We start from the raw sequence: 23,696 nt of genomic DNA, 5'->3' as shown, positions 1-23,696 counted from the left end.
GATTTCGAATAAAGTCCGGAAGATTGTAAAAAGGGTGGTTTTTGTAAGGAAATCCGTCATGCTATGAATTTTTTGAAAGGTATTTAAAAGACCTTTCCAACGAGCCCAAAACTTTGAAGATCTGCCAATCCTATCAAAAGTTATGAGTGTTATTTATGCACTTTTTGGAGGCCGGATCTCAAATATTTTGATAAAAATTAGTCTTGTTTAAACTCTTTTTTGAGGCTCTGTAGTGTAACTTAATGAATGTAAGGAAGGCACCACCCACCTAAAAGTGGATTAAGCAACGTTTTTCATTAAAAAAAGGAAAATTATTTTTTTCTGAGTCTCACCCAATGTCGATATCTTTGCAACTAATGGTACTATTTTCAATGTTTAAATAAGAAACAGTCGTGAAATTTTGCGATCTTTTCGAAAACAATATTTATTAAAATGAATTTTTGAATCAAGACATTCCTTTCAAAACGGCCAAGCATTCAATGTTACACTTTTTTGAAATGTTAGTCTTGATTTAAAAAAAATAATAGAATACTGTTTTCGAAATGATCGGAAAATTCCACGACTGTTTCTTATTTAAACATTGAAAGTCGGACCATTAGTTGCTGAGATATCGACATTAAAAAATGATGGGTCGTTTGGATGACACTTTGAAAACATTAATGTTTTTAAACCTTTGCATGGCAATATCTCAGCAACAAAGCGTCGTAGCAACAAAAATCTTAGAAGTAAAGTATAGAGAATTTTCACATCTTTTTAAAAATATTTTTTTTTCTAAAGTGGGCAAATGTGGGCATTACTTTAAACTAAATAATAACTGCGACTATTTTTTAAAAAGTTACCTAAAATGGCCTTAACTTAAAAATGGTGCACTTTATCAAAATTTCACTAAAGCACCGGCTCCGTGGCTTAATGGTTACGGCTTCTGTCTCACAAGCAGAAGGTTCAGGGATCAAATCCCGGTCGGTACCTTTGAAATTTGGAATCATGAATTTGAACTTTGAATATGAACAAAATCGAAAATAAATCAGGTGGGATTCGAACTCACACCTTTGGATTGGTGGTCTGGGACGCTAAGCAGTCGGCCATCAGAAGGTTTACTCTCAAGCATTGAATTGATCCGTAGTGTTGAAACATGTTATCTCTATCCTCTCATATTGAATACGCGCTGATCCCTGATTTGCCTGAGGGGATTGGAAGTCTAAATATAGATCGAGTTTCCTTCAGATGCTTGCTTCTATGTTTAGGCGGGGCCAAACAATGCCCAGCGACCTCGGAATTGGACCGCAAGGAGCTCTGTCATTCTGAAACGGGTCGTTGAAAGCAGCGCGAGGGCTATCACCAACCTAATACCCGGGACTGAGATAAGTTGTATCAGCATTCGGCATATACAAAGCCTGATACAAACTATACTTTCCCATAATTTCGCTACCGGTTAGCGGGTATTGGATTGGACCACACACACACACACACTTTATCAAAATTTCACTAAAGTACTTTTTGATTGCAGATTTGATCTTACATCGAAAAATAAAGTTCAAACAATGTTTCGATTTTTTGAAAAAAATCAGTATTAAAAAAAGCATAACTCGGTCAAAGATTTTTTGCACAACCTGGAAATTTCTGTTAAGTTGGCATTTGATGTCCCCTAAAATAAATCATAGAGTGAAAAAATAAAAATAGTGTTTTTTGCTAATCAAGTTTTAGTGACAAAAAGTGAAATTAAAAATCACCATTTTTTACCATGTGTATATTTTTTCAGTGTAGTCCATACCTACAACTTTGCCGAAGGCACCAAATCGATCAAACAATTCCTTAAAATGATACAAATACAGGCGTTTAATGTTTTTTAAAAGGTTTTTTTAACTGCCTTGAGCCAGGGGTACCCAAAACACCCAAAAACAAAATATGAAAATTTTGTTACTTGGACCTTTTCGAAAAAACATCCAGAATTATGGATATTACTCTTTGAACCGAAACAAACTCGGAAAACTAATCAAATCATCCTTAATCATATCAAACTGATAGTTTAATAAAAAATATCTTGTTAGCAAATGCTTTAGTCAAATCAAAAAAGCAATTCAATTAAAAAGTTGTTACCATTAAAAACCTCTTTTACGCAAATGGACCGACGTTTTACTTCCCCATCCGATAGAATGCCTGAAGGATAAGGCGGGAATCGAACCCGCGCCCCATAACAACTTAGGGATCGGCAGACGAAGCCGCTAACCACCGCGCGACGAGGCCCTCAATGCATGGTATGTGTCTTATAATTTTGTTCAAATGGTGTTTTTCGGAATTGCAAAAAATGTTGTTCCATACAACTCGCAAACTTGATTTTTTATCACTCGTCGTATTTATCCAACTCGGTGATGTAAATGTACGACTCGTGCTGAAAAAGTCCTCTTTTTGCAACTTGTTGCACAAACTACTATTATGAAACATGTTGCAAAAAGAAGATTTTTCAGCATGAGTCGTACATTTTTCTCACCCACCCTTTGAGTGGATGTAAAAGTGAAATGTTTATGTATTTTGTCAATTAACTGTTGCATTAAAAAAAATGTTGAAAAAATGTCTTTTTTCCGCATGTTAAAAAAATTGAGGGTTCGTATCACCCCTCTGTTACAAGACATAAAAAAATGGACCTCGAATTCGTGTTCATGGACAAATGTTATCACTTGTACGAAGATTCATGCAATGTGAGTTGGCTGAGAATGTCCCATCTCTGATGACAATTTTTTGATTGTCATCTAATGATCATCCTTTATCGTTTTATCGAATTAAAAAAAATCTAAAGACTTTTCTCGACCATCTTTTCAAGGTCACAATGTTGTCCTTCAATTATCCACACTTGAGCTGCTTCGAAAACAGCGCAGTTATTAAAATTTATAGCTTCCAGATTGGCGATTAGCGAGCTTTTCCTCACGGTCACGGTTAATCCTTCTCGGTGAAATCACCAAAAAAAGGCTCAGTGTATTCCGGAGCCAGTTGGACAACAGATTGCTGGTGCCTAGCATGCTGGCAACCCTTCCACGCCCCGAACGCCGTCTCGGTGGATGATTGATGATGGCCCGATCCCTTTGCTGAGGTGAAATAATGAGACGAGAAAAACTTTCCCTTTGTCGGATTTATGAGGGGGGTTGCAAAAAGTTAATGTTCTGGAAGTGTTGCCAGAGTTCTTCGCATGTTCTACTTTCAGAATTCAATCAACACGACTTGACGATTAAATCTGAGGCAAATATTTTATTTCAACAATCACTCCATATCGTCAACCGTCAGCTTCATGACCAGCTCCGCCAGCACCGGCAGATCCGGCTGAAACTCGACCGGATCCTCCAGCACCGACTTCAGCGAACTCTGCAGCATCTGGCGCCGCACGGGAGCCTCCAGCCGGCCCGTTCCGGACTCCACGGCGAACATCTCGGCCGTGTACTGCAGGTTGTACCAGTCCAGGTATTCCAGGATCAGCTGGTTGATCAGCCGGATCGGGCGCGGCGGCAGTTGCTGGTCAGCAGTGTTGCCAGCGAACAGATTTTCTCCGGTGCCCTGGATCGTTTCGAGGACCTTGCGGCGCATGTCGCAACGGGCACGCCGCAGGTACGAGTCCCCCTCCAGACAGTGGCGCACCGTTTGGAGCAGTTTTGCTTCGGGGTCGGAGCTGGAGGGTTCCGGGTGGGAGTTCATGACGTTTGTATTTTTTGCAGTGACAGATAAAATGATTCTTTGAGGGGTTGCTAAGATTTGCATTGCTGTACTTTTCCAAAACTTTGTTTCAATTTTGAATTCAAGAAATACTTGCATTTCTGTCTCCCCAAACTTTACTACAATTTATGCAAGTGTTATTTCTCAAACCCATGAAAACACAGTGAGCTCAGTCGAGTCGAGAGCTGTCCAGAAGCGGATGATTTATTATACCTGGTAGTACCCGTTCTAAGCACTTCCTTCCCCACAGGAAGTACTCCGGCGTCCTCCGGCGAAACTATTCCAGACTGGCAGTCTGATTTAACTACCGGCGACCAAACCGTCCTCCTCCTCGTCTATGCTGTTGTTTACCACGATGACTGGGTGTAACTGCGTCGACAAAGTTGATAAAAGTACGTAACGTGAACCACACCCCACTTCACCTTATATCCCTAATGGTTCAGAAAGGCAAATCAGCACCAAGGTGAAGTTGTTGGAAACAAATAAAATTTCATCAACGGCTCCATTTCTTTGCCATTTCACATAAAACTTGCACTCTTTTAGTGGGTAAAATGTTGTAAGCTGGGCGTCATAAGCGGTCTGCTACGAGGGTGTAAAAGATAGTTTCTTTTGAATTTCGAAGAATTGTGGAATCGGTGTTAAAAATTGTTTACACAGTTTAAAGTTAAAAGTACTGGTTAAGCGATAGCAAGTTTGATTCAAACTCCTACTTCAACAATTTTCACCAAGATTAGATGACCAGTTGATCACTTTTAAATTAGGTGTCAGCAAGGAACATGAAAATCATTACTTCTTCTCCCTTGAAACAAAGGAAAAACCTCCCTCCGGGTGTGTCTTAAATCGTTACTCACGAAACTTTCCAGCAGAAATCTATGCCACCGCGCACCGCGCCAGTAATTATGAGTGATATTAATTTAATGTTTCAAGTTTCACTCCAACTAGACTGGAGCAGAAACTTCCTTTTTTTTGCTTCTCGCGTGCTGCCCCACAAAGCCCAGACCAGCGCTGAGCTGCGCAACCAACCGCGGGATTATTCATTTGCCATCCGCCGTATAATTGAAAATCATGATCCTAACCTCACTTTCCCCTCTCCTTGAGCGGAAAAGGCGAAGAAAACTCCGAACTTTCCCCGGTTTATGCTGGCTGCGTCACACGTTATGTATATATGCTGCTGCTTCTACTTCTATGCTGCCACTGCCTCGGTACTATCGCGAATCATAAATATAAAATGAAGCTGAAATATTACGCACTGTCAGAAGTGCTTATGGCTAACTTTTCGGTATTAAATTGTTCCTGCTGTTTATGCTGTACTCTAGTACGAGTATCGTGTGCCATGCCTGGGTTCCACACTGGGTAGGAAACGGGTCATCGGGTCCCGACTGGGAAGTTGATCCCGGGAACAGAGGCGTCACTAATCATTGACCACTGTTTTTTAATTGATTTGATTAGTTTTAATTGTTTACCGTAAAAAGCAATCTATTTTATAAAAAAAACCCTGAAAGTAAAATATGTAAAGTAAAAGTTATTTTAGCCACTACATTATTTGCTGAAACATGCAGAGCATGAGCATGAGCATGAGCATGAGAGATCACCCATGGTTGCCCCTCCGTTGCTGAACAGAACCGTAATATCCTTTCAGCACTACTGATTATATGCTTCGACGATCTAGTGGTGTTTCCCTTATCAACAGCATGTATGAATCCGCTGAAAAGATAAAACACCATGATTGCTAAAGCTAGATCAGTTGCGAATAGGTAACAGTCATTGGCCACCAACGGCGCCCGCCATGTCAGTTTGTAGATCTCGATTTTAAGGGACGGGAATGTTAGTTAGCGCAGGTTGCTACTAGGGCAGCTGATTTACTCTGTGCTTACACCCCACAAGCGCCAGGAACCTGAAAATTTGTTAGTAGGATAGGGTGTTTGGTCAGGATTCACCATAGAAGATGATGATGCGACCCAAAATCATAGTGTTTGTTGAAAGGTATTATGTTTTAATCTCAAGGCAAGCAATCGGATGCTGCGGATGAGTCCTTTCCCGTTTATCGGCTGTTAACTTTTAATTGAAATGGATTTATCTTAGACAGCCGGCTGTGGAAAGATAGAACCAAAATTATTTGTAATTAAATGATGAAGAATTTAACAGTCTGACTTTTTAATTGAGATGTTTTTACGAGTTTTACATGATTCATGTTTAGTGGGGTACTGATTAACGAAGCGAACGACGAGTTACGATGTTTATCGAGCTGAAATGGTATGATAAGGTTTTGTTGTTATTGCACACCGACGACGAACGCGAAAAAACCCTGCGACCCGACCGAAAGGCATCGCAAATAAGACTGGCTCAATTGTCATCGATGACAACCAGAACCAGCCGCACTTTAACACACATACACGCACGCCAAAAAAAAAACAAAAAACACACCGACGACGAACGCGAAAAAAAACACGACCCGACGGAAAGGCATCGCAAATCAAACTGAAGAAATGGAGAGAAAGAAAATAACATAAAAAATAAAACCTAATCACATAAAACCTACTCACATAAAACCAATCACCCCATGCACACAAATAGCAACACAAAAGAGACGAAAATTATCACGAAAAAACAGAACTGCGCGTCCCAAGAAGCACTGCACTTTTGATGGCATTATTCAATTATTATGCCCAATCACCTCATGCACACAAAGAGCGACACAAAAGAGACAAAAATTATCACAAAAAACAGGACTGCGCGTCCACCGAAGCACCGCACTTCTCCATTATTTGCTGAAACATGCAGAAAATTTAAACTAAAAAAAAAAACGTTATTTAATCCACCTGGTTGACGCCTTCCTAACATTAATAGAGCAATTCCAGCTAAAATCAGGAATGTTTCTGGTACTTTTGTACTCGACCCTCTCCGATTTCAATGAAACTTTGTAGACATGTTATCCTAGATCTATATAAGCCATTTTTGTGTATATGGAGCCAATAGTACTCGAAAACAACATTTGAGAAGGGTGTAAGGTATTTAAATATTTTTGTATTGTGCAAATTAAAAATTACTGTACAGTCATGCCTCGGTTTAGCACCGCATATGGGGGATGCAAAACCGAGGCGTGCATAACCGAGGCACAGAGCTTATGGGATTTTGGCTATATGGGAGACATTGGCTTTAATCGTACGAAAAATCACGCAATCATGAAAAAATTATAGTGTTTTGAAATTGGGATGATGCCAACTATCCATTGAAATTATAATTTCATGAAAATTTTCACAAAAATACGTAATTTTCCTGTATTTTGAAAATGCATTTTTTTTTCTCTAAAGAAACCAAATATACATTTTTATTGCAATATGGGTATCAAACGATCGGGATTTTTTCATACATTTCGAATGTAATAACAACATTTTTAGAAAATACTCTAAATTTTCACAAAACTTCGAATTTTCGAATAACATACTCAAAATTTCCGTTTTTACAATGTGGGTGTCAAACGATCGGGATTTTTTCATACATTTCGAATGTAATAACAATATTTTTTGAAAATACTCTAAATTTTCACAAAACTACGTATTTTTGTAAAACTTTTCAAAATATCAGTTTTTACAATATGGGTATCAAATAATCGGATTTTTTCATAAATTTCGAATGTAAAAACAACATTTTTAAAAAAATACTCAAACTTTTTACAAAACAACGTATTTTTTGAAAATACTCAAAATTTTCACAAAACTACGTATTTTCGAAAAAAAATACTCAAAATTCAAGCGATCGGGATTTTTTCATTCATTTCGAAAGTTATGAAAAAAAATGAAAAAAATCAAAAACATTTCACAAAACTACGTATTTTTGAAAAAAATGAGATATTGTAAAAACTGAAATTTTGAAAAGTTTTACAAAAAAACGTAGTTTTGTGATTTTTTTAGTATTTAAAAAAAATATTGTTATTACATTCGAAATGTATGAAAAAATCTTGATCGTTAGATACCCATATTGTAAAAACAGAAATTTTGAGATTTTTTTTTCGAAACATCGTAGTTTTGTGAAAATTTTGAGTGTTTTCAAAATATGTTGTTATGTAAAAAACTGCAAATTGGAGTATTTTTTTCGAAAATTCGTAGTTTTGAGAAAATTTTAATCATTTAAAAAAAGTTGTTATTACATTCGAAATGTATGAAAAAATCCTGATCGTTTGATACCCATATTGTAAACACTGAAATTTTGAGTATTTTTTTTAAATACGTAGTTTTGATAAAATTTTGAGTGTTTTCAAAATATGTTGTTATTACATTCAAAATAAATAAAAAAAATACCAATCGTTTGATACCCATATTGTAAAAACTGAAATTTTGAGTATTTTTTGTGAAAATACGTAATTTTGTGAAAATTTCGAGTGTGTTTAAAGAAAATATTTAACATTCGAAATGAATGAAAAAAAATCCAATCATTTGATACGCATATTGCAATAACAATAATTTTGAGTATTTTTTCGAGAAACATTCTATTTTCAAATTACAGGAAAAATACGTATTTTTTGAGAAAATTTTCATGAAATTATTATTTCAATGGATAGCTGACATCATCCCGATTCCAAAACACTATAATATTTTGATGTTTGCATGATTTTTCATACGTTTAAAGCCAATGTCTCCCATATAGCCAAAATCCCATAAGCTTTGTTATTCAGTTAAGCTCTGGGCCGTGCTTAACCGAGGCATGACTGTATATCGAAGCCCTTGCGTCGTATCAAAAAGTGGTCAAAAAAAAATTTGTAGGAAATTGGACGAGCTTTCTGAAAAAAATACACAGGCCACTTATATGAGATTTTTTGATTTTCATGTCTAAAACTTAAATTTAAAGGTGATGTCACGATTTTTTTTCGTTCAAAATTTTTGAGGAAATAGCCTAAGATGTTACAAAAAGACTGACGAAAAATGCAGGATGGTATGTCTCTCTTAAAAAAATACAAGAATCATTTACTAAAACTGTTTTTTTTTTGAAAAGTGAAAACGTCGAAATTTCCAAAAACCGGTAAAGGGAATCGATTCCCCACACAATTTTACATAAATGTCTCCATATTGACCATTGTCATATGTCCAATTGTTGGGAAGAAACAGCGGTTTTAAAAATAAAAATGTTGAAAAAATGGGTTTTTGGTGGTTTTTGGCAATTTCAATATGACAGACTTGGTTTTTCAGTCTGGTAAATATTTTTAACGGAAAGCTCGTCCAATTTCCCATAAGTTTGTCTTTGACAGCATTTCAATTGGATGTAAGAGCTTATAGATATAAGCTAATTTACTATCCAGGTTTCTACCACACTGAAAAATTTCTATTTTCAGTTATTAGCAATGTACACACACACACACACAATATAATAGAATGTAACAAAATGGAATTATGTGGGCATTTCAGGGCATGATCTCTCGGGTGTACTGAGCCCGAATCTCAAATATGAGCTTAATTGGTTGCGACTGGAGGGTGACGATTCCCGAGATTTTTTTTTTGAAAAATAATTTATTTGTAGACATAAACTTTATGGAATTATTACAAATTTAAAACATTTGTATAAATTCAATATCATAGTTATTCAACACAATGTAAGTTTTAAATCGAAATGTCAATTACTTTGTGAAATATTATCTACTTGTAGCTTAAGCTGCTAAATCTGCCAGTACAAGTTCAATTGAATGGTATATGGTGATTTAAACTGAACCCAATTATGATTTTTCCAATTCTAAATTATCACTTAATAACTTTTCCTGAGTTTAATAAATTTGAATATGGTGGTAGTGGTAAACAACAACTTGTTATTTGATATTTTGTTTACAAACCATAAACAATAGTATAAATATCAATTTGCAGGTTCGAGATTTTTTCTATAAGTTAAATAAGAAGCATAGGCAACCTTTTAATGTTGTTTTTTCGTTCTCAACTGTTAATTAGCAGTAAAGAAATATTCACATTTTCACAAAAACTGAACCGAATATGATCAGGAGGCTTTCCATAGCATTCATAAAAATGCCAGAGTTTTACTTTACCAATATTTGAGATTGGGATGCGCCTTTTCGAAACTCAAAATTAATTGCCTCCACATTTCGAAATAGCCTTTAAGGAGAGAAGTTTTCTTATTTTGGCAACATTAGTATTCAATTTCTGGGCTGTGACCAGGGATTGTGGTTTGTGGTTTGGTTGAGCGTTTTAGCAGAATGCATTACTGTGAATACAGTAATGCATTCTCTTTGTATTCACAGTGACCAGGGATGTCAGCTTGCCAGATTAATCTGGCATTGTCAGATTTTTTGAGTGGCAATTTAAGAAATTTAACTTTCTTTTTCTTCCAGACTTTGTTAAATGGATGTGTGCTGTTTATTTTGTGAGGCTATAATGTATACAAGTGCACAGAACCCGTTTGACAGCTCAACGTGGTGGACGCGTTTTTCCTCTGTTGTTGCTGCGCGAAAAGTGCTTGTGGATGGAGGTGGAAGATTCCTCCGACGACGAGTTTCTTCCCGTTGTCGGAACGCGGAAGCGGAAGAAGACAAGTGACGACGGAGCCGACGTCGGAAATGGCAACGAGGAACAGCTCCTCAACAACAACAAGTTCAGACCGCTGGTGGAGAACAACAACAATAACAAAGGTAACCCAGCCTGGAAAGGAATCGTCCCACCGGTTCCAGTGGCCAACAAACCACCTCCTCTGGTGGTAAAGAATATGAGCTTCGGCAAGCTGAGGAGTGTAATGTTGTCGTCCACAACCAAGCCAAGTTACAAGCTGACTCGCACAACCTGGATGCTGTGGAGGTGCATGCCATCAAGAGAAAAGCAGAGTTCGCCTCATCGACGGAAACCCCGTACATTGTTACGTTCCCCAAGGGGTACACCAACCTCAAGAAGCTGAGTGAAATCAAGCTCCTGCAAGCATTTCACATCCGGTGGGAGGCCTACCGGAACAACCGGCCGTACGTGACTCAGTGCAAGAACTGCTTGCAGCTGGGTCATGGGACCAGGAACTGCCACCTCAAGGGGAGGTTCAACAACTGTGGGGGTCCCCACAAGACGGACGAGTGCAAAGTCCAAGAAGCAGAGCCGAAGCGGTGTGTCAACTGCTCTGGAGCCCACGAAGCCACGGACCGCAGCTGCCCCAAGCGTGCGGACTTCATCCAGAGGCGCCAGCAGGCGTCGAAACCGAAACCGCCGGCAAGGAAGGCGGAGAAGCAGAGTCCAGCAGTTCCGGCGTTCACGCCGGTGGAGTTCCCTCCGCTGCCGGGCGCAGTTCCGGACGGAAAAGCGAAGGATCGCCCTCGACCCGCAGGAAGCAGCCAAAGTGGCTCCCGAGGCGGTGGAGCCACGGAGGAGGAAGCCGGGGAGGTGCTCTACAGTTCGGCTGAGCTGTGGGGCATTTTCTCCGAGTACATCGGCAGGTTCAAGACCTGCAAGACCCGCTTGGACCAAGTAACGCTCGTCAGTTACATGATCTCCAAGTATGGAATTTAAAGAGTTGTTTTGGTTTTTTTTTTCATTATATATTGTTTTTACTGATCCTCAGTCCCAACCTGGTCACAGTACCTTAAAGGACCTAATAAAAATAAGTTAAGAATAAAAAAAAAATGTATACAAGTGAAAATACACCATTTTTGAAAACATTGTTTCTCATTACTTTGAGAAAAGTGGCTTGCCAGATTTTTTTTCAGAGTTGCCAGATTCTTTTTTTTTCAGATCTGGTAACCCTGGCTGTGACTGCTAGTTTTTAAGGCTCCTCAACATAGTGGTCGTGTTGAGATTTTTTTTTTAAATCTAATTTTACACTCTCTCAATTTGCAAATTAAAGAAACATTAATAGAATCGAACTTAAAAATGTGTTTATGTTTGTTTTTTTTTTTTTTGTGTTTGGAATTCAAATATTTTTTTCTCACTGATTGGATTTTTAATTTTTGGCCTCAATATTTATAAGTATAAAAAATTCCCGGAAATCTTGACCAAATTTCCCGGGAATCGAGAGGCTAAAAAATTGCCAATTTCCTGGGAATTCCCACTCGTCACCCTCTAGTTGCCACAGGACCTGGCGCTTTGACTTTGAAGTTTAAATGGGATTAATCCCGTAAAAACGGTGCGTTTTGGTTTTTGCCAGTTTTGAGCCGGTCATGAGCTCATAGTTCGTGTTGTAAGGAACAACTTTTCCGAAGAGTGCGAAAAGATTCGCCCACTATTAAAAGAATGTTACAGAATTTATAACACCGCATCAGAAAATTTCAACTTTCTTCAAGCCTAAAGAGAAATCAGCCAGGCCTCCCAAAAAATGAGGTGTGGGAGATGAACTTCTTTTGCGTTCATTCCATTCTTCCCTATGAATTGAAATTTGCAGAAAAATTGTTTAAAATGTTGAAAATTCTAGAAAATCAAACCAAACATCGAACATATCCTAACAACACCCCTGGCGCAAATTGTGCTGGGTGCTCGCGAGGTCGGGTCACGCCGTTTTAAAATTATTAAGGCGTGTGAGGAAATGAATATTCAAAGGCCAAGATGGTGGGCCCGCGGTTGTTCTTGCTCCAGGCCTTCCAGACACCACGTCGTAGGATATCCTAGGATGCTCCAAGTAGAAGCTGGCAGTTCCCATGTGCAGCAGCAACGTCTGTGCCTATAGTGTCATTTGTGTGAATGTGTGCATAATGTATGGGGAGTGCAAGTTGGATGCTCTCAAAAACTATGCGTTCCTATGGATTTTCCTTATAATAAGGTATTAAAGGGTTACCTTAGTTTGTTTGGACATTGTATTGACAAAAAGAACGCAATACAAAATATTTCAAAAACATTGAAAATGTGTTATGCTTTGGAATGAATCCATTCTTCAAAACGATCCACTAATAAACCATCAACCCTAACAATAGCCCAATTCTGATTTCGCTTGGAGGAATATTCCCGGAGGAAAACCGGGGAAAACTGATCCTCTGGAAAACGAGAGTTGGCTGGCAGTGCAAGTGAAGCTGATGCAAATATACGCCACAGACACACACACACACTCACAGATGAGAAGGCAAGTTCAATGGTGGTGTGTGCGAGAGAAGTGAGCCAAGCTGGGGCAATGAAATAAATTCAGATTAAAATTATGGAGTACAAGTTGAACGTTCACTAGACTGGAGTAGAGAGTTCAGAGGAGAGGAAGCAACATGGAATTTGGCACCACTGCTTGAGCCGGGCAAGTGCCGTGTTTTACGGTTAGAACCGGCAACAAAATGTTGATTTAGAGTTTGTGCATGCTCACTGACATGACACGAGATTAGTTTGCATGTACTCGGATGGCTAGGCAAACCCGGAGAGGCTGGCAACTCTGCCAATGTGTGAGTGTGTTTTCGTTTTGTTCCTGTTGGGCGATATCTGGAAAGTCATTTGCGTGAATAAATCATGAACCAAGGATGGAACGGTGAACGTGCCTGGTGCCTATGGAATCAAGCGAACTTGACATTGACATTTTTTGAGTTGGGTGCAAATTAATCCAATTTGTTTTTTGTTATCAGCTTGCAGCACACTTTTGAAAGTCAGTTGAGTTTTAAAAGTTTCAATTTTCCGTGCCTCCAAATCTGATCACCAAAATATAAAAAACGACCCGATGAAAACGTTTATATTTTTTTTTTTGCTTAAAATTAACCAATGAGGAATAAATTCTTAAACGGAATCCATAAAATTTTGGTATCAAATCAAGTTAAACTCAGCAAAAACTGCCATCCCAGCCAAGTTTTGATTGATAGCCACAAAATTCCACTCGAAGCCTGCTTCGCGCTGATGCCCGTCTCATTTCTGCAATGTTCCCCGACGCACGATACAATTTTGCAATTTTTATGTCACATTTTTATTCATAGAAAACGTGTCTAGCCCATCGCGTTCGGATTTCGCTTTTCCATTCCGCAATATCATCATCATCATCACCAGAGGGAAAAAAAGAACGCCACTCCAGAGAGAACAAGACATTGTTCAAGACACTACCGCCGTCATCGATGGGTCATAAAATAAAGTTCGAATCGAATAACTTATACCGTCAGCAGCTCGGTTTGGAGGGAGAGGACAAGTTCACTCCCCGGCAGTCAAACAGAGCCAGTCCGACAGACAGTTGGACAGAAACACATGGCAGTGCCATTTATTTTTTGCCCGTTGCCGAGATTCCTCAGCACGTCATCTCCGGCTGCCTCACACGGAGGAATGCAAATGGTGCTCGAATGATGAGCTGGAACTTGCGCCAGGGATGGGAAAAGTTTGCTGAAACAGTCAGAGTCGGAGTTAGAGTCAGCAGTCAGCAGTCAGCAGTCAGCAGTCAGCAGTCAGCAGTCAGCAGTCAGCAGTCAGCAGTCAGCAGTCAGCAGTCAGCAGTCAGCAGTCAGCAGTCAGCAGTCAGCAGTCAGCAGTCAGCAGTCAGCAGTCAGCAGTCAGCAGTCAGCAGTCAGCAGTCAGCAGTCAGCAGTCAGCAGTCAGCAGTCAGCAGTCAGCAGTCAGCAGTCAGCAGTCAGCAGTCAGCAGTCAGCAGTCAGCAGTCAGCAGTCAGCAGTCAGCAGTCAGCAGTCAGCAGTCAGCAGTCAGCAGTCAGCAGTCAGCAGTCAGCAGTCAGCAGTCAGCAGTCAGCAGTCAGCAGTCAGCAGTCAGCAGTCAGCAGTCAGCAGTCAGCAGTCAGCAGTCAGCAGTCAGCAGTCAGCAGTCAGCAGTCAGCAGTCAGCAGTCAGCAGTCAGCAGTCAGCAGTCAGCAGTCAGCAGTCAGCAGTCAGCAGTCAGCAGTCAGCAGTCAGCAGTCAGCAGTCAGCAGTCAGCAGTCAGCAGTCAGCAGTCAGCAGTCAGCAGTCAGAGTCAGAGTCAGAGTCAGAGTCAGAGTCAGAGTCAGAGTCAGAGTCAGAGTCAGAGTCAGAGTCAAAGTTAGAGTCAGAGTCAGAGTCATAGTCAAATCTGACATTCAAATCAGTGATCTCACATCACTGTCCCTGCTTCCGCTAGACCATCCACCATCCGTATTAGTATGTTGGAAGTTTAGCCTCAAACAGCTATATTTTCGAACCCGGGCGCCGCCACATCATGCAGCTCCACGTGGCCACAAAAGTCGAACGGAACACGTATTGATACATGTTCGGCAGTTTGGCAGCTCCCCGGCAGCTAGTGTAGTGTAGGGCTGTTCGTTCTGCTGTAGAGTGGCAACATTTTTCAAACCCCTCCTGCAAAAGATGCAGCCTCTCGACGGTCGTGGAGAGGAAACTAAGTCGTGGAGTACGCTTCACAAATCACTGCTTATGAAAGTTGAATTTCGAGCTGGAAGATGAACGATCCCGGGCTTGGTACGTGCAGGCATTGTTGTTCGGGGAAGATTCGATTTTAAGAGAGCATTTTATTAAACGCTTTTAGGAAATTTCAAGTTTCAAGTCGTACCTTTAATACGAACCCCATTTAAAGTTCAAGTGACGCAGTGCAACAAGTTTGAAGTAAAAGCTGACCTCCAACGTTCCACGTGGCCATGTGGGCGTAATACCAGGGCCTGCTGCTCATAGCCTTGTTCAGCAAGTTATTAATTGTTCTGTTTGTCCGGAGGCCGTTGTAATGCAGGCCAGTTTTTTCTTTCAACTCTTCTAGTGCATCTCTGAGTGAGGAAAAAGCGTTTTACATGATTCTCGAACGAGGGGTGTATCAATAGTGACGTTTTCGCACTCCATAGTAAAAAGTTAGTATAAAAAGTTTGAATGTTTTAATTTTTATTCATAAAAAAAGCTATTCTAAAAAATACCTATGATTCAATTTTAAAGATGAGAGACCCCTCGTTTAATCCTTTGCACACTCCTTCATTCTTCACTCTAGCAATCCTTCACTGAGTTTCTTCAACTGGGCACCCTGCTTAAGTTTTTGTCGGCTGTTGTTCGCAGTCCCATCGCAGAAGTCAGCAGTCGAACAATTATCCAGTTGATGAAGTGTTCTTGTTTTAATTATTTCTTGCGCTTGAGTTACATACTGTTTGACACCTGTTTGACACATAAGAAAGTTACTTGAATATGGTTTGTTCGAGTTTGCTATACCGTAATGTATAAGTTTTTTTTTTAATTTTCATGAATCAATTCTGATAAATCAATATATTATTATAAAAAAGTAAGCTTCAAGAATAAATTAATGAACAACTGTTCATATTTTAATCGACTGGTTTTGTTTAAGAACTGCAAGTCATTCAAAAAGTTGTTTCACAATTTTAAAACAAATTATTGAACAAAGTTAGAATTTCAGTACATCTAGGAGTCGATTTTTAATCAAAGTGATTTATCATTTTAGGTTCATTCAAATCACCAAATCTTGAATATTTTCAAAAAAAAATATTCAAGGTTATTAAATTATTTTATAAATCACATTTCCAACACTGAACTTTTGCAAATGAGCTACTCTCTACGAAATCGGCCGATTTCAACCATTTTTATTTTTTGTATTTTTTGATTTGGCTCAAACTTTGTGGGGGTCTTTCCTATGACCAAAGAAGCTATTTTGTGTCATTGGTTCACCCATACAAGTCTCCATACAATTTTGGCTGCTATCCATACAAAAATGGTACGTAAATATTCAAACAGCTGTAACTTTTGAGTGAATTTTCTGATCAACTTGGTGTCTTGGGAAAGTTGCAGGTATTGTTGAGGATTTTTGAGAAAAAATAGATACATAGCATAGCATAACGGGTATGCACCACGCTGTAGGGGGTGTCACAATGGTCAATTCAATATTCTTAGACAATTTGATTGCTACCCGGTACAACCAAGAATATCTAAGAACGTAAATTTCCGCACTGTGCTCAAAGGCTACGCCCATACAGTCCCGTGGGGATTTGGGAGGGGATGTTTTTGTTGTTCACCAGTGGCAAAAGTGCAGGGAACCCATGCGACTTTTAAAAGTGAACGGAATATTTTTGGGAGTTTTGGAATGGGGGTTAGAGGAATTTCATCGGGCCGATGAAAATGGTTGAATGCGTAATGTATTACATGATTTGGATGTTTGTAAGTGTAAATGTTAGTCTTTAGTGTATTATCTTATAAGCATAAAGTTTTGTTATAATGATGAATAATAAATGGGTAATTCTCTACCAACTCACACGAAATCGGGAAAAGTTGCCCCGACCCCTCTTCGATTTGCGTGAAACTTTGTCCTAAGGGGTAACTTTTGTCCCTGATCACGAATCCGAGGTCCGTTATATCTCGTGACGGAGCGGTGACGACCCTTACATGCGAAAGAGGTGTTTTTCAATAATTTGCAGCCTGAAACGGATGAGATACCGCTAGACGCTTGGCGTACTCAGAATTCCGAAAACGTATTTTTCATCGAAAAACACTGTTTTTTGTCCTCACTGTATTTGAACATGTCATTTTATGGGAATTTAATGTACTTCGAATCTACATTGTCCCAGGGGTCATTCATTTAGAACAATTTTCATTTCGTAACTTTGCAGGGTTATTTAGAGTTTCATGTTTAAAGTTTAGATACTCATAAAATTTTGATATATAGATATAGGTTTGTCACAGTTATGATTTTACGAAAAAAGTTTTGAAAAAGTTATTTTTGCGTTTCTCTTTGTTTCGTCGTCCGTGTCTGTCGCGGGTGACCATGAACGGCCATAATCGATGACGACCAACTTTTTCAAAACTTTTTTTCGTAAAATCGCGATAACTCGTGATTTTTATAAGCAAACCCCTTATGTCTATATATCAAAATTTTTGTAATTGTCTGCTCTACAACTTTGTAGAACATTAAACACTCTAAAAATAACCCTGCAAAGTTAGAAAAACACGAAATTTTAAAATGATAAATTTTGTTCTAAATGAAAATGACCCTTCTGGGACAATGTAGATTCGAAAAGTACATTAAATTTCCCATAAAATGACATGTTCCAAAATTTTTACAGTCGAGTAACGGAAAATGGGAGGATTTTAAAATTTTTAAGTGTTTTTTCGATGAAAATACATTTTTTCGAATTTGAGTACGCCATCAAATCGGGCGTCTAATTTTACATAAAAGTCCTTTGACACCAAATTTCTATCTCATCACCGTTTTAGGCTGCAAATTATTGAAAACACCTCTTTTTCGCATGTTCAAAATGGAAGGGGTCGTACCGCCCTCCGTCACGAGATATCAAAAAACGGACCTCGGATTCGTGATCAGGGACAAAAGTTACCCCTTAGGACAAAGTTTCACGCAAATCGAAGAGGGGTCGGGGCAACTGCTGTGTGAGTTGGCGGAGAATTACCCAAATATAATAAATATAGTATATAGAATAAATATAATAAATATGATAAATATAATAAAAATAATCAAGATGATTCCAGAAAGCTGTGAAAAAATAGCAAAAATTTAAAATATAAATGCTCCAGATGGTTCCCATGCTGTTTTAGAAAGTTTCGTTAATTTAAGCATTTTGATCATATGTGGTATAAGGAGATACTATGTTACAGCAAAGGAATAGGATAAGGAATAATATGAACATTTAAATAAATCATATAGTGAGTAGATAAATTTACATGTAGACATTTAATTTAAAATAATTCCAGGAAGCTGTAAAAAAATTAAAACAATTTCGCAAATAAACCACAAATAAAACAATAGAGACACAAGAATATAAACATACGGCTTCGTACCTTCCACAGAATTCAACATGAACACGACCATGAATACAGCACAAAAAGGACACCACAAAAATCCATCTTCCCGGCGCTGCTGCTCACACGATCCTTTTGAGAGAAAAAATAGATACACGGAAAAAAAATTGCAGATTTTTTTATTTACTTTTTTTTGACTAAAACTCAATTTCCCAAAATACGTATTTTTGGATTTTCGAGATTTTTTTATAAGTTTTAGGGGACAAAAATCCGCAACTTTTGAGCCATAGAGAAACATGGTCAAAAAATCTACCGCCGAGTTAAGATTTTTTGAAAAATTATAGATTTTTGGAAAAAATCGAAATTTCATGCAAAAACAAATTTGACGTTATTTTTAATGTAAAATTGAATTTCCATTCGAAAAGTACTGTACAGATTTTTTGATAAAGGGCTCCGTTTTCATGATAAAGCCACCGAAAGTTTGATTTTAGCGAAATATTTGCAGTGTTTCGATTTTTAAAAATTGTGACCATGAGTGACCATTTCTAAAAATATTTTATTTGAAAAGTTCAGAAAATTTGCTTTATTATCTAAGAGACATTGAAGATTGGACCTCGGGTTGCTGAGATAGAACCGCTTTAAGAAAAAGAAACACAAAAATTGAAGTTTTTTAAGTCTCCCCAAAACAACCCACCATTTTCTAATATCGATATCTCAGCAACTAATGGTCCGATTTTCAATGTCAAAACATGAAACATTCGTTAAATTTTCCTATATTTTCGAAAAAAATATTTTGAATTTTTTTAAATCAAGACTTACATTTTAATAGGAATATTTTTAAAAACATTTACTCTATTTCTTCTTCACTTTAAAATTGTGATGATTTTATTATATCAAAAAAACGACATTTTAAAAAGAATTCAGCTGATACAAATTTTGATGGATGTTAAAAAAAAACTAAATGTAAAAATCAAGCCAGATTAAACAAAAATAAGCACACAAAATGCTTGATACATAATTCTCAAGTTCTTTTTTTAAATATCAATGAATTTATTTTAAAAGAAAATCCCGATTTTCACATATTTATCACTAAATTATAAAGAGCAATTCCATGCCAAATAGGGAATCGGTTGTTCCGGACCCTTACGCTTACACAAGCCATTTTTTTGTATATGGAGCCAAAAAAAACTTAACAAGGATTTTACTTAGGATAGTGGTCAATATGGAGACTTTTTTGTAAAATTGTCTGGAAAATCGATTCCCGCACTTAAAAAAACAGTTTCAGTAAATAATTGTTGTATTTTTTAGGGGAGTTTCTCCATCCTGTATTTTTCGTGAGGCTTTTTGTAAAATCTAAGCCTAAAATTTTGAACGAAAACAAATAGTGGGCTCACCATCAAATTTGACTTTTAAGCTTAAAAATCAAAAAATCGCATAGAAGTGGCGTGTTTTTTTCATTCAGTGTATTTTTTTAGAAAGCCCGTCAAATTTCCTACAAGTTTGTCTTTGACAACTTTTTGATACTATGCAACAGCTTTGAGATACAGATATATTTAAATTACCAAACACAAAAATATTGAAAACACTTACGCCCTTCTCAACTGTCATTATCGAGTGGAACTGGCTCCGTATACTCAAAATGGCTAACATAAGCGTAGGATAACATGTCTAAAAAGTTTCATTGAAATCAGAGAGGATCGAGAAAATTTTTTCTAAAAAATTCATGTTTTGGGCTGGAATTGCTCTAAATAGGTTAAAAGATGAAAAATCATTTACGAGAATAAAGATGCATAAATAAACGTTATTCAATGTTTGTCAATTAGTCGATTTTTTTTCTTTTTGAGATTATTTTATTATTTAATTATTATTTTTTCTCGCAGAATTTTTGAAGAATACGGAACAAAAATTGAAACACATTCTGCGTAGGCCTTATGGAATTCTTGGAGATTTGCACCTATTTTTATCAAGCTTTGATGATTTAAAGGTGTGAACAGAAAAAAATGCATTGAAAATAAATATTAGCATTACTCAAAATTTGATAATTAAACACTTCGAAGATATCAGAAATAAGAGTTTTTTTTAAATAAAAATAAGGGTTTATTTTAAATGCGGCCGCTGCAAATATTTTTCAAAGATTCATGATCTGCTCTCTACTTTTGCCCGACAATTTAGGGGGCAAAAATATTGTTTAAAAAAACAAAAATATTGTTTGAAAAACAAAAATATTGTTTAAAAAACTTCAAAATTTAAATGGACAAAGAAGCAAAGAAAACAATTTGAAATACGTTCTCCTGCTATGATAATCGTGTTTAGAATGTTTTAGCTCGTTCAAAAATATTTGAAATTTTTGTGAAATTCTGATTTCCGAAGTATGGCTTCCCGAGCAGACGGAAATAACTTGGGAATAACATTTTTTGATATTTGAAAATACTAGGCCAATAACATTGTACATTATTTATAACAAGATTTGTTATTCGTCGTTATGATTTTTTTGTTATAGGAATGTTATTGTAATAACAGACTAATATCATTTTTAGTTATTCTTCGAACAAATCTTTGTTATTGATTTTTGTTATTTTAACAACTAATCCGATCATCCCAATAACAGTTGGCGGTATTCTCCCGCATAAAAAAGTACCATATAAAAACTTTTTTTCATATGGTAATTAAACTTTAAACTATATTGTTACTACCATTTCCAAAAATGTTTGACTACTATTTTAAAAATGATATTTATATGGTTGGCATGAATTTTTACTATCTCACAAATGGTTTAACCATCTGGCATAAGGGTGGTTAGCAATGGTAACTTTAAAAAACTCACTACTATTTTCGTCAAAAAACTGTTTGTTGTATGGTAAATAAATGGTTTAAGTACTATTTGGCAAAAAGTAACCTTAAATCAAACAGTTCACAAATAGTTTAATATAGTTAAATTTTAATTTTGGGAAATTGAAAAACGATTTCACAAATAGTCACCATTTCTCAAAGTGTCATTGTATGATCCAATATGGTAATCAAATGGTAATTTTTTATCCGGGCTTCCATAACAAAAAATGTTATTCCAAAGTTGTTTTGGATTTCAACCAATATCAGACCAATAACAAATTTTGTTATGATAACATAAACCGTTATTAAACCATTATGCAGAAATGGATTTTTCAGGAAGATTCCATAACACTTTTTGTTATTTTAACAGAATTTGTTATTGAAATGGCATGAGTTTTGTTATTACCGTCTGCCCGGGTTGTGATATCTTTTTTAGGAGACTTTTATCAATTTTGATTTTTGATTCTTTCATGTTATTTATAAGTCCTTGATTTGAATCAAGTCTATTGTTGATTTTTTTCAAAGATTTTAAAATAATTGTTACTATAAACACGGACGACGAAACAAAGCAAAAAACACCAAAAGTATTTTTTTCAAAACTTTTTTTTGTAAAATCGCGATAACTCGTGATATTTATAAGCAAACTTCTTATGTTTATACATAAAAATTTGTGTGATTTTGTAAGTTTGTAGAACATTGTTACACTCTAAAAAATAACGCTGCAAAGTTAGAAAAAAAACACGACATTTTAAAATGAAAAAAATTGTTCTAAATGAAAAATGACCCTTCTGGGTCAATATAGATTCCAAAAGTACATTGAATTTCCCATAAAATGACATGTTCCAAAAAATTTTACAGTCGAGTAACGGAAAATGGGAAAATTTAAAAAAAAAGTGTTTTTTTTTTTCGATGAAAAATACGTTTTTTCGGTTTTTTACGCAATGAAATCGGTTGTCTAATTTTACATAAAAGTCCCTTTGACACCAATTTTCTTTTTCATCACCGATTCAGGCTGCAAATGATTGAAAAACACCTCTTTTTTCGCATGTTCAAAAATGGAAGGGGTCGTACCGTCCCTCCGTCACGAGATAACAAAAAATGGACCTCGGATTCGTGATAAGGGACAAAGTTACCCCTTAAGACAAAGTTTCACGCAAATCGAAGAGGGGTCGGGGCAACTTTTCCCGATTTCGTGTGAGTTGGTAGAGAATTACCCCCATTTTAAAAAAAAAACTATTTTGTTAAGTTATTCAAATTTGGGTTTCATTTTAATTATTTTACACAACAGTGGATTTTTTTTGTTAACTTAACTTGGTAAAATAGTTCAATAATAAAGTGAAATTTATAGTTTTGAAATTCAATATTTTATGGAACTTGACAAATACTTATCAATCAATAAATTATCGAATTCATGTTGAACTAAACCAAGATTTCTTATTTTCTTATTAAAACAGTCACAAAAAAAAAGAAATTTATCAAATCCGCGAAAAAATTGAAAAGAAAAAAGAGATTTTTTTCCAATTTTCCACCAGAAAAGAAGAGAAAAACTTCATTTTGCTGAGTAAGTTTTTCCCCTTCAATTTTCCTCATATCAGGCAAGTATTCCAAAGCACCACCGTCAAAATAAGCTCATTTACAGCTCCCATCCCGAAAAAAAAACTAGGCAAGAATTTGATTGTTATCAACAACACTTGGCTCACACTTCCGGAATTTCAGCAGTTTTTCAGCAACGACGGGAAGGAAAACTTCCAAAACCAACCGCGTCATGAATATTCGCCACAAATGGAAGGAGGAAGTTGAGTTTCTTTCTTTCTGGGGAATTTACTTCTTCTTTTTTATGTCGACTCAAACGGATGTATCACTTTGATAAGCGTTTTTGTGTGATTTGTGGTGGTTTGAAGATGGTGTGACGAGTTCCGGCGTATTTTTTTACGACATCAGAAGCTTATGGTTCGATTTTTTTGGTGAGCTCGATGATTCAAACGTAAACGTTTGATTTTATTGGATTTGATTTTTTTTAATGAAATTTCACACCATTTTAGTAGTAAAAACTGATATGAGTTTTGATTGCTTGTAGACATGATTGAACTCGTTGTAGTAAAAACAAGATAATGTTTTCACTGTAGGAAAATTCGCGTTAAAAACAAAGAAAGCATCCATGTCATATAATAGTGCAAGAGTCCTTTTACTGCCCCGTCTCAAGTAGGAGTAAACAAGGTACTAAACCAGGAGCAAATTTGCTCTACCAAGTTGAAATGAGCTCTTTGGTTACTTCATCAATGTGCTCTTCTGGCAGATGATGTGAGGAAAATGTCTCTTTGTCCTCACATGTCTATTATCATCTTTATGTGCCTTGCGAGTTTTTTTTTTTTTTTTGAAAATGTTCGTGCAAAGTTGAAACATTGTTAGATAAAAACTTTTCATTTAGCAAATGACCGTCCTCCTCGAACGAAATTATCAACAAGAAAGTCCTTCCATCCACACACCTTGAGTGAGTGCCCCGAAATGCAATTTGGTAACGAACTAAATTTTCAATTAATTTTGCTTCTTCACACTCGTGAGGGGATGTCTCCATAACCCAGTCAGAAAGTGT

At 36.9% G+C, this 23,696-nt stretch overlaps 1 protein-coding gene across 1 annotated transcript; it reads right to left on the bottom strand.

Annotated features, from left to right (window-relative positions):
- Nucleotides 1-3,236: 3,236 nt before the first annotated feature.
- On the bottom strand, nt 3,237-3,689 carry LOC6045876. The gene has a single exon (XM_001863113.2). It carries the CDS (start codon nt 3,679-3,681, stop codon nt 3,253-3,255), a length of 429 nt encoding a protein of 142 aa, XP_001863148.2. The 5' UTR covers nt 3,682-3,689; the 3' UTR covers nt 3,237-3,252.
- Between the last annotated feature and the right edge of the window lie 20,007 nt (nt 3,690-23,696).

The sequence above is a fragment of the Culex quinquefasciatus genome, chromosome 2 (assembly GCF_015732765.1).
Source record: "Culex quinquefasciatus strain JHB chromosome 2, VPISU_Cqui_1.0_pri_paternal, whole genome shotgun sequence".
In the NCBI taxonomy this organism is placed as follows: Eukaryota; Metazoa; Arthropoda; class Insecta; order Diptera; family Culicidae; genus Culex; species Culex quinquefasciatus.
Note: the sequence above shows the minus strand (reverse complement) of the source record. Positions and strands in the feature narration are given on the sequence as shown.

Excerpts from the sequence above, each read along its gene's own strand:
- LOC6045876 (XM_001863113.2), bottom strand. The coding sequence starts at position 3,681 with ATGAACTCCCACCCGGAACCCTCCAGCTCCGACCCCGAAGCAAAACTG.